The 12844-nt window shown below is 36.4% G+C and overlaps 1 protein-coding gene across 2 annotated transcripts in view; it reads right to left on the reverse strand.

Annotated features, from left to right (window-relative positions):
• atrnl1b (attractin-like 1b) overlaps nucleotides 1-12844 on the reverse strand; it is a 110322-nt gene that overhangs the window by 95055 nt on the left and 2423 nt on the right. For both annotated transcript variants that reach the window (XM_007259180.4, XM_015608360.3), the window contains exons 2-4: nucleotides 1641-1724; nucleotides 1269-1382; nucleotides 948-1076 (exon numbers count right to left, since the gene is read on the reverse strand). In XM_007259180.4, the coding sequence (XP_007259242.3) occupies nucleotides 948-1076; nucleotides 1269-1382; nucleotides 1641-1724 (327 nt within the window). The remainder of the gene's footprint in view (nucleotides 1-947; nucleotides 1077-1268; nucleotides 1383-1640; nucleotides 1725-12844) is intronic.

Below are 12844 nucleotides of genomic sequence, written 5' to 3' on the forward strand. Positions count from 1 at the left end.
CCTTTTAAATATATTAATACTGTAGCTTAAAAGATAAACACTTGAACACTTACATTTTAAGTATTTTTGAGTCTGTTTAAAGTGTTTATGGAACTACTTAAAAAAATAGTTTTGAAAAGGAAGTTGTGTTAAAATTGTTGGCGTATCTCTTTTTAAGGTCTATGGATTATATTCTTTGCTGTTTTTCCACTTATGAAGTCTGATTTCTTCATATATTGTGCAATTTTGTGGGACAAAGTAAACCCAATAGTAATTAAAGCTTTAATTTAAAGCCTTAATGTTTTATACTATTTGTACTCCCAACAGTATAGCAAGTCACAAACCTATATTAAGTCACACATAAAAAATTAAATAAATAATAATATAATATATAGTATAATAAATACTGTGATATACCGTGAAACTATCAGAATCTTGAAAAATACCGTGATATACATTTTTGATCATTCCACCCAGCACTACTACACATATATGAGCAACTAAATCTGCACAGTAAAATAGTGCACCATTACAGAGTTTACTTTTCAGGCAGTTCTCTCTAAAAGCCTTTTTCATGTCAACCTACAACTTCTGTTTAACTGTCATTTCTAAATTACAACTAAAACAAATTAAACAGACACAACACAAAAAAGAACATCACTAGCTAATGTGGGGACTCCCCCTACAGTTCGGAAGTATAGTTTCTGCTTTGAGCCACCACTGCAGGACACGCATTTCTGGAAAATCTGAGATACAGAACAGTCACTAAAAGTGAACAAAACATGTGGAGGGAGTGTGGTACAGTAATGTAACAAGATTTTAGACAAGCATGAATAGCTACATGATTTGTCTATATAGTGCAGTTGGTAGAGCCAAGTCTACAGCAACAATAATAGTATATAAATGCTACATTCTGTTGCACTAAGGTTGTTACTAATGTTTATGCACTGTAGGGGAGGCATACTCACGAGTAAAAAATTTCAAATCCAGTCAGATTGTAGGCTGCATCACTGAAAAAGTGTAGGAGTGCATAGCCAGAGTTGGTCTCCACTTCAGGTACTGTCTCATTCCCTGGAACCTCTGGTACAATAAGACCACTGCAGGCAAATTACAATTAAATACATTAGTCAAGCAGATATAATGTTTCATCCTATAATACAGTAGCAATACAGCACCATTCGTCATCCTCAGGTTCAGGATCAATAGCTCTATTCATTACTTTAACATAAAGCACAGGGCAGAAAACACTGAGTCAGCTGTAAAGAGACAGCAGTAGATGAATGCCTCACCTGAACACCGCTACTAAAGGAGCATAAATGGAGTCTCCGTCGTAGACATACATGTGATCCCAGCTACATTCTGTTGCAAAATGGTTAAAGCGTAACCTCAGGACAGCATTTGGGCTGCAAAACAAAAGCAATGACTTAATTTTTCAAGCTCCTTCTTATTGACTAATCTGTTCTAGAATGTATTACAACAGACATGTTTCTGCCAAGTCCAGAGACTGACTCAGAATGTGGCCAGCCACACCTCTCAAGACAACAGCCTGGATAATAACAGCCTGTGTGGACCACTGCTGCATTTCTAAATAAGTGATGGACAAAAGCTGGACAGTACAGTCAAAAACTACCAGGTGAAACAGGACAGAGGAGGACACTTACTAGCCCTCAATCAGCCAGGTGCACTTGGTTTTGTACTTGTAGTTGATGGGGCCATCTGTTAGGTACCCCGAAGGCTCGGTCAACCTGAAAAACAAAAACCCAGTTCATGGTTAAGCGTGATATGAAGAATGCAGATACAAGAACACACACAAGAGTGCACACAAAGAGCCTCACAAACATTTAACCAAGTAACAGACATTCCTACTTGAATAACATATACCACAAAAAAAGTGAGTAGATCAACAGATCAATCAACCACACAGAAGAGAGAACAACAAAAGCAGAAAATAATAATAATAATAATTTAACAGCACAGAAGCATAATAGAGAATACATGTGCACATATTTTGCAAATACTGAGAGCAATGGCAGTAAAAAAAAAAGGTATTAAATAGAAGAAATCAGAAAATATAGCACCTGAGTATTCAGTTTTCCTATATGAATAAGGTGCTGCTGTTATGAAAATATTAGTGAACCACAATAACCCAGTATCAGTGAAGTACTGATAAGTGAATTTGACAATACTTGTGGCAATATGACAATACCTAATCCTAATCATATGGTAATACTTTTTTTCATACGTGTTAAAATATTCTGATAGCTTCTTTTTATATCACCCACACCTAAACCACTCAAAGAAACCATGTTTTTTAAATCAGATATCCAAGTTTTTAAACACATCAAACAAAAGCTGTACAGCAATAGAAATGTACATCCAAACTGTACATCCATTTTGTAGTGTATTTGTACAGCAAATGCTCGTTTCTGTGGTTATTCATGACCAGATGGACCCAAGTGTGTGTGGGAGCAATTCTAAGATGATTCACTGCAGCACGGACAGAAGAGAAGATGCAGCCAATCCGCTTACGTCCCCCCTACACTGCACCAGTGAGAGACGTGGAGGCCGTGGAGTGACAGAGCTTGGTTCTGTGTTGCATCACTGTGGAACACTCAACCTGTCTGTGCCATGGGCTGCGCGGCCCAATGCAAGCAGGCTGCATTGTTTGTCCAGAGAGGGCCTATTGTTTGTTGATGTCAGCTTAAGAGGGCGAATCTTGATGAACAATGACCTCAACATTCTGTGGACACACTCTTAATTGAATGCATTTAATGCCGCTCAGATAGCCAGACTCCTCCAGGCAAATTCTAAGAGGAAATCAATCTGAGTGACATTGGTAAGACCTCTTAAAATTAATTCCAAACTGCTTCGCTGACAGTTGTAAAAGACACCTTGAAACACTCTACTTCCTGTGTTGTTCATAAATTAGTATCTAAAAGCTCGACCACTTTCACAGCTCAGCTGAGCGAGTCATGAAATATTCACAACTCCATATTCAACAGGTGCCTGGGCATAATACATTACATGCTTTGACAACAGCACTAAATAACTCCTATCAAATGAAAATGAACAGAAGAGAAAATAACCAAAAGTGTTAAAACTGTCCACGAACAGCTTGGAGAAAACTGAAACCGAGTTTTATATTTACTTAAGAGTTGAATTTAATTGCAGATGGCAAGCCCTTTCCCATAGGTCCTGAAATCCGAAAAGTTTGTTCCCAGCTGGAACCAATAAGGGTTCATATGGAGCAATTGAGCAAAATTGTAGTTTGTAAATGTTTAATAATTGTTTAACTGAATTGTTTTATTGTCTTATTTTTTTCCAAAAATAAAGTAATACACAGGCCAAGTGGACAGTTACTATATTTAATTACAGTTTTTTCTGTTTAGCTCTATTTAACCACATACATCCAGACATTTATTTGATCAGTTATTCTGATCAAAAAGCACAGAATATGAACCTAAGATTGTTTTTTCATGTTTTTTGTTTTTAAAAATATCACATTCTTTCTAAATATATACATCCATTCCTGCATTTCAAATGTTGAATCATGGGCAATTTAGGGCTAGTAATGAAGCACAAAGGAAAAAGAAAGTGTGATGTGATTCCAAACAGGTGATTGTCCATCTCTGTGCTTGAGGACGCAGAAAAAGTTTTCTCCTAATTATTTCAATAAGGTATGTGCATCTATTTAAAGGTCCTGTACTTTACAGTTAAAACAGGGTTTCTGATTTTTTTTTATCCATCCTACACAATTAATTTTAAACTCAACTTGACCTGCAATGTGTCTGTTTAGTGCCACTTCTTAAATCACTTTACAAACTGAGGAAACAACTATCTAAAAACAGTTCCATTTTTTTTTTACTTTTTCTACTCTGTGGGCACCAATTATTGGCAGCTCCTGGCAGAAGCCCATAGTTGCTGATTCTTGGCATCTAATTATGGCATGAGAACATAGAAAATGCAATTTTCCTTAAAAAAGGTTCAAAATGAAAGGGCTAATCAGAAACTTTGTTTTTTAGAGATCAGTTAATCTCTTTTTCTCTGATATAGTAAGAAAAGGCAAAACTTTGATCAGTGGGTCGACTTTGTCTCATTATTAACTGTGATAAATAATAGTTTTGTTATTTACAGACTATTTTATGCTACTGATATGATGGTAATATAAATAGTATATTAATGCAATTTCTTTTAATTTCTTATTTATTATTAATAAAAATGGAATATAATATTAAGATTTCTTTTATACTAAATAAACAAATCTAACTAAAATAAAAGCTCTGTAAACAACCATGTTAATGGGCTCTCCATGCTGAGAAAATGTAATAAGCAATACTGAGGTCAGCAACAATTATTGAGATAATTTCCAAATTTAAAAGATTGTAAGCTACTGACGTAATTATCCTGACAGGCCTAGCGGCGCCCAAATGTTTTCATGCCACTGTAAACAGTAACAGTCTTTATATTGTCTGACGTACTTAAAAAAAAAAAAGGCTGGTTTTAACTGATTCAAAAGCACAGCCAATTAACATGCAGCCCTGCTGTCTCTTTGTTCCATATTCCTGATCTCTATAATCAGGCAGAGAGCAATTTTAAGAGTAGTGAAAGACCATAATCAAGGCTTGCCACTTCCCCTTGCCTGCACAAAGGGAGGACACTCCATTCTGGCCGAGTCGTGCGAGAGCACTCAAAGAAACAGACTTTCTTGGAATGCGGGTAGACAGACAGTGGCCATGAGAGTGGGAATAGCAAGAGAACTGTAGGTGAGTCTGCAGTTCAATTATTCACCAGGTCTTCATGAATCTTTTATAGAGCACTTTTACTGCAGATACACCCACCAGGCAGGCCCTATATCTAACCCAGCAGCTCTGGGGCTGTTGCTGGACGTGGTTTGCTTAGCTAGGCTCCAGGGCAAGTTTCAGACACTCAAGTCAGAAGGTACAAAAAGACTGGTATTCTAACATAATCCCATGGTTACAACTCAAGCCAGCTCTTGTGCGCAGTGTTGACAATCACTGGAAAAAGGTCAAGACAGCGGACTGGGGTGGCCATGACCCCAGCATGCACTCAGGTTGGGAGGTCACATCTGCAAGGCCTGAAATGAAGAAGATTTGGCAAGTTGTATTACAGCAACCCAATGTAATGAACTCTTCTTCATTATTATTCACTTGTGATTCTGTGTCCATGGCCACCATTAAAATCTGATGAACTCTGTGTTGCCTTGCTGCACATGTGTATACGAGTGTTTCTCAACCCTGATCCTGAAAGAATCCTGCCTGCATTCCATATTTTAGTTCTTCCCCTGTTTACAACACGCCTGATTTGACTAACCAGCTTATTAGCAGGCTTGGTCAGAGTTGCAGAGCATGTGGAAGGGGAATTTTTCCCCAATTACTGAAAAAAAATGTTTTTACTGCATATACCTAAGCTGAACACAGTCATCTCCTATCCTCTTAGATAGCACTACACCAAGAACAGTAACCTAACAAAAGCTAAAAGAACCACATGATCAAGGGATTACTCTGGCAAACCTTTAAGACGCACAATAATGAATACCTACATTTACAATCACTTATGTTAAATATGTCCAGAAGTGGAGTCAAATTCTCTGGGCTCAGAGGCATCTGGGATGGACAATCACTGAGTGGAATATATGTCATTTTGCCTTACACACAATGTAACATTAGTAATAGATAAATCAGACACAAATAAACTACTGACACACCAAAACACCAGGAAACATACTCCTCCTAAAAGTAACAGTTCCTCCACAAGCATCAAGTGAAACTTCCCAGCCATGCAGTTTCTGAAAGCCCCAAAAGGTGGGCAGATTACAATACTTTTACTGGCCCATTGTTTAAGTAACTCCTAAATGAATGACAGGAGATGATACAGCTGCAAGATCATTTTGAGAATTATAGATCTGCTCTACAAATCAGGATTTGTTGCAGAGTAAAGAATTGTGATCAGCTTAATTACCGATTAACAACACTGCAGTTGTACAGTTCTTGTGTACAGAGCACACCAAGACTGCAAAGGAAATGTGGTCATTAAATATTTGTCTACTTACAAATGTGCTTTGAATTATGGGGTCAAGAATAATGATGCACTGATGTGGGAATTCTGGGCTGATGCAGATATTACTTCATAGATGTTATTAATAGATATTATTTATATTTCAGACAATGCTAATATACATACATAGAATTTACAGGTGGACTAGACACTCAGTTATAATTTTTGTTATAGGTCAAAGTTATAACTTGAGTTTAAAAACAACAACAACAACCTTCAGTACAGACATTTTAGCTGCACTGCCAAGGCCAGTCACTTGTTCCATTTCCAGCATACAATACATACTTACTCCTGATTACATTGGAAACGTTTACTTAAGGAAGAAAAAAAACAGGTTTCTATTTATTTTATTTTTACTGCAGACACCATCATCACCTTGAGCTAACCTTCACATGGCATGCTGCCAACTGCTCACAGCTTAAGGCAGAATTTCCAAAAAATTCTGTGCCAAAACCCTTCTTCGCAACCTTATACTCATTATAATATAACTAATATGTTTTGATTCAGTTTTAATGTTCAGTATGAACACACTGATACAGTTCAGTAAAAGCTTGTCCAAACTGACATGTTTGTTTTGATCTGCATAGCATTCAGACCTACCCATGGGCCTAAAACCAGTTTAATGACTCTGAAAACTATATTACGCAACATGACGCAAAGAAATTATACATTAAATCAAAGCCATATCAATAGAAAAGGAAGCCACAAGAGGTTGTGTGAATTAATTTCCACAAACATCTTTTTTTGGTAAACAAACAAGGTGTGTTAAGGCTAAGGCCAAGTTACCTCAGCTAACGTTACTATGCCAGCCTTGTACAGCTTATAAACTAAATAAAATAACTAAACTAATACAAAGCATGATACGTAATGTAAAACTTTATTTTATTTTGACAGAATTGTATAGAACAGGACACTAAAGCCACTGGTGAAAAATAAATCCTAGTGAAAACACTGAAAGTTCAATCAAAAAAACATATACAACTTTATTAAAAATGTAAGGACTCGTTCTATAAATGAATGTTGATTAATATCAAAGCATACCAAAAACAAAATGAACAAATCTAACACTAATTTCATCTTGGGAAGGCTCTTGGACATGTAAATTCAAAACACACCTTGATGCAAAATAAGGCAAGACACAATACAGCTGATTTCCTATGGAAAATTTGTTCAGACTGTTGAGCCCTGCATCTGTGAAGTGAACGAGAGGGTGTCTCTTTAACGCATGAATCAGTCTGAAGAGGTCCTCAGCTGGACTAAAGCTTGTTTCAAAACACCACCATCAATCATACGAAAAACCATTCTCCCACATCCAGTCCCTAAACATTAAACTCTGCTGATCCGACATCCCTTAACACTACACTGGATTCCATTTGCACCAAACTGAACTCCACAGAGGACCTTTACATGACCCCAAAAGAATAATCTGAGCACAGCTGGAGCAGGAAACTGTGTAAAACGATTTGTGAACATTTAGCATTACTCATTGAAACCAAAACAAAAAGAGTAACTGTCTGTGAATGAACTGTATTGTCTGTGGTGCTTAGCTAAACAGATCCTTTGCTTATTTTAAATCAAACCCAATTCCGGTAGTTTTGACTGCAGTTATGAGCTCCACCAGACACACACAAGTAAAGATCAGTCTAAAAATAGCACAGAGATCATGACAACTGGCCTGGCTTAACCTAAATACCAGTTTGGTTTGCCTCAGCCACTAGTCAGCAGTCCAGTGCATAGTTCATTACTCAACACCTCAGACACAACATGCTCAAGACTTGCTTAAAGAGACAAATTACAACACTTACTCAAAACATTAAACTCATTTAAGAGCACTGGATACTTTACAAACAATTACCATGCTAATGTGTCATGTACATTCTGGGAGGGTCAGTTAAATGTTAAATGTTACAGCATTAGCTGTGACAGATTTTGGAAAATCAATATAAATAGGACAATGATTATTAAAAGTTTACTTCAAAGTGTTGGCCCTACTTATGATTTATGAACCATAATGAAATATGCAGTTGATTAATCACAAAAAAACAAATAAATAAAACTGTATATCATCATATTCCAACCTTTATGTATTTCATATAGACAGCTTTACACTCATATATAAGCTCATTTATACTTCCTTTAAAAATAAAAATATCTGTGTCTTTTGAAATGTCAATGGTCACCGCCCACATTTGTCTATGACTTCTTTACACATGAAAAAAGCCCCATGAAATGAGATTGTCATTCTAATCTTTAATTTTCTTCTCATCAGTTGTCACCAGCATCAATTCAAAGGACTTAATGTGAACATCAAGCAACATATTTGCAAGAAAATACGCTGCAAAAATGACAATCATTCAGCAATGTAAATTATGTTGTAAATGACTGAACTGTTTAAATAACTGCATAAAAAAATTCAACAAGTCAATTAACAAAATCTTCCCAGGGTCAACATAACTCAAAAAGTACATTCTTTACTCACAGATTATTAATTTTACTTTCTATTATTTTGGTGTTGTTTGGTTGATTGCCTTCAAACTGCTTCAAAGCTGCTGCTGCTACTCTGCGGTGGTTGTGTGTGGTGTTCATCATTGAAGAACAGAATGAAAGGAGGATAATAAAAGTATGCTAGGACAAAGATAAAGGACTACACTCTGTAACTACAAAACAACAAAGATGTTTCTACAGGGTCAGATAAGCTGTATATAGATATATGCGACACAATCTGTAAAGATACTCAGAAATCCAAACACATTTTCTGTACACCACACATTGAACTGCAGTGGTTCAATGCAACTACACTTCATTACTCCGAATTGGAATTACTGAATTTGTCAAATAGTTTCCCTAATTATAAACTGGCTTAGAGTGTTAAAAGTGGCTGTAGATGTTCACAAAATCTTTGGCCTTATTTTGATGGCACAGTACCAGTGGTGTTTAATCACACCCAAACGATGCCATCACTATAAAATCCAAGAACATGAAGGAAAGTGAAATAAGAAGAATGGGTTTAAAGTAAGAGTGGAGGATGCTGGCCAACATTACCCATATTGGTCATCCAGTGAGCTGGCCAACATACCTAAAGACTGCTGGATATATTTAGAACAGCATCATCAATGAAAACAGATATGGCCAGTTAAGGAAAAATCCAGCCGAAGAGGTTATTTTTAAAGCTTTTCATAGAAGGATAAAAATAGATTTTTTTTTAGTCGACCAGTCAACCCACCCCCATTAGAGGACACTTAATGGTGAAATAGAAACAGGTTCTTGATTTTAATGTGACAGATTACATTTCAATAATGTATGGATGCATCTAAAATCTTGGGTGTATGCATGTGTTCACTGCACAGATGTTTTAAATTCAACCAATCGAGTGTAGTGGCTAAATGAGTTAATCGAAAATGCTGTTGTAGAAAATTTGACATAAATCATAAATTAAGGCTAAATCTTCAATTCCTCACTACACTGTTAGACAGTACACAACATGAATCAGGGAACTGTGGCTCTTTCACCCAAACAGTGAACTACTTTAAGGCCCAAACATATGTTGCTCCATGATTTGGGCTCTGCATGCCAATACAAACGATTCAAAACAAAACAAAGAAGACGAAATTGAAGTGTAGACTTTTAGGTTTAATTGAATGGGTTAAACAAAAATATCCTATGAAGCATTTAGGAACTGCATAAAATTATCTCAAAAGCCATTTATAGGCTCCATGTGCTATTCCCTCATTAAAAACACAGTGAGGGATGATAACAGAATGACTGCCCTCACAGCTTCCACCCTAGTGAAAAATACTCTACTTTAACTACCAAGTCTAATATAAAGAGGATACTTCATGAGAGCATATTCAGATTGTACACCACAAGCTGAAAACTGCTAATACACAGGCAATAATAGACTTTACCACAAAACATCTAAAGAAGCCAGTCCACCTGAACAGCATCCCTTGGAAAAGTGAGACTAAGATTAACCTGTACCAGAATGATGGGAGGATAAAAGCATGGAGAAGGCTCGAAACAGCTCAACACAAAGTTCACCACATCCTCTGTAAAACATGGTAGAGGCATGGGCATGCATGACTTCCAATGGCACTGGGTCACTAGTGTTTATTGATGATGGGACTGAAATACTGGGATATAGCTTCTGCTTAGATTGGCCCTCAACAGTACAGATGGACAATGCCCTAAAAGACACTGTGAAAGCAACCCAGGAGTCTAACCAGTTACCAGATCTTATTATCTTTATTCCCTTCAGCAATATTTGCTGCACTCTTAACAACTATAAACTCTACCTCAGTAACTGCTGTGATTATATATGTACTATATGTTACAGTATGTCACACATCTCTGCACCTTATCCTCACTATACACTTTATTATACCGTATCGGTACTGCACTGTCCTGTCACTGTCTTTAAATTGTCTCGTCCTTTGTATTTATTGTTATTTAGTGTTATAATTTTATAATTTTATGTTGCACTGTCGTCACTTCTGCACTTTATGTTGTCTATTGCTTGTGGTTCTATGTTGCACCATGGTTCCGGAGGAACGTAATTTCATTACACTGTGTACCTGTACTCAGATGTAATGACAATAAAAGCCTCTTGACTTGACTTGACTTAACCCGACTGAGCAGCATTTCACTCACCTAAGACAAAACTAAAGGCAACTGAAGACAGCTGCAGTAAAGGTCTGGCAAAACATCATAAAGGAGGAAACGCAGCATTTGGTGATGCTCATGTAATCTAGACTTTAGGCAGTTATTGCCTGAAAAAGATTCTCAATGTATTACAATGTACATTTACAGTAAATTTTATTTTTCCGATTACTTTTGAAGCTATAAAATGAGGAGGCTTTGTAGAAAAATAGGGAGGTTTTGTAGAATAATGGTTGACGTTCCTAAATGCTTAATACAATATTTTTGTTCATCTGCTTGAACTAAATCTACACTTCAATTAGATCTTATTTGTCTCATTTCAAATCCAGTGTGGTGGCATGCAGAGGCAGTCATGAAGATTGTGTCACTTCTCAAATATTTTTGGGTCTAACTGTATATGTTAAATATACAGTCATGCAACATGTCTCTAAATAGAAATAGCTTGATATTAGACATACACTAACCACGCACTTTACAAGGAACACAGACTCAATTAAACAGTTATCTAAACAATCAATAAACAACACCCAGCAGAACTGGAGCACTAATCAACCATACGAATAAAAAGGTGTACACTTATTTGTAGCGCATCATGATAGTTGGTGTCAGATGAACTAGTTTTAGTTTTACTAAAACTGTGTAGTGCTAGTCATTTCATGCCACTACATATGGAGCAGTCTGAGACTTATTCTGCTGCACCTTTATTTCAGTTTTGACAGTGTGTTTTAACAATGGCTTCAATGCACAAGGAGAATGTTTCAGTGTCCAAAACGCTGCTGAGTGAGTTTTCTACTGTCTAAAAGCATGTCACTCACAGTAAACTTACATTCACATTTCCAGAGTTTTACAGCTCTTTGTTATCTTTTGTAAACATCCCTCAATACTGCAGGCTATATCAGTTTATGGCCTCTTACAACAGTGGCATAAACTGTAATTATATCCATATTTAAGTTAATAATTATAAAGCTGGCAAGTAGCCAATATGTTAGTACAAATGTAGAGAGTGTAGTTTGCAACTAAGAACAATGAAAGGCTAACAACAATAAAGTAAAATATTTTATGCAGTTTTAGAAACAGATCCACACCTCCTCCATTTTTGGTTTAACTGCTGCAATTTCACCTTTCAAATCTGTCAAACTTATCCTCCATGTTGTCAATATTGTCTCCATAAGTGCAGATCATGTAATTCATTACAAAATATTTTTATATTTGCATTTAATTACAGTACCTGAGCTCAGCTCTCTTTGCTGCTGACATGAAGATAAGCTACAATCCACCAACCAACTTTGGCTGCTGTTTTCACACCACCACACTGCTTAGTTTTTAAACCAACCCTGTCTGCTGTGTGAAAGTTAAGCAGGGTTGGCTATTTCTATACAAATGTTAAAGTCTAAACTCTGTTTGCCACTGCTGTTGAGAGAATATTTATTCCACTGACCACCTACAACTTTTCTACACAAGATATTATTAATTATTATAATTCAAAGAACAAAACATATTGCAAGTTAGGCATTGATTGCCTAAAAATAAATCATAAACAAATATCTGTTTGTCAAATATCAATTAAACAATCAATTACACAGCAATACTGATATGATTCTAAAATCAAAACAACCTGCATGTGTTTACATTTTGATTTGGTCTAGGTGAATGCATCATCATTTGTATAAAGTAATGGTGATTCTCTTATCAGCTGGCAAGGGCAGGCTTTGACTGGAAACAAGTAGTCCTGTGGATCATCTTGTCATGACACACAGAAGGTTGCTTTCAACATTATAAAAATTCCTAACTCAAAACTCAAAAACCCTCAAATTGGAAAAGCTCCATTTTTACTCGTGCAGAGCTGTGTTTTTATTTGGGCACAGCAAATAAGTAGAGAACAAACATGATAACTGCGGCCTTGTTAAAAACAAGCTAAGAAATGAATAACAAAAAGGCCTGGCTGTATTTCTCGAAGTAGGTAACGTTTGTTTGTCTATTCCAAACTCCCTGAAACTTCTGTTAGCTGATTTCTGAAATTCTAAAGCTCAAGTTATATGGCAGTGGTGTCCAAAGTCTGACCCTGGAAGCATATTCAGTACACAAACAGATAATAATTGGCCCTCTGCATTACTTATTAGTGTCAAGTGATTTC

This window comes from Astyanax mexicanus, chromosome 15, assembly GCF_023375975.1.
Source record: "Astyanax mexicanus isolate ESR-SI-001 chromosome 15, AstMex3_surface, whole genome shotgun sequence".
Classification (NCBI taxonomy): domain Eukaryota; kingdom Metazoa; phylum Chordata; class Actinopteri; order Characiformes; family Acestrorhamphidae; genus Astyanax; species Astyanax mexicanus.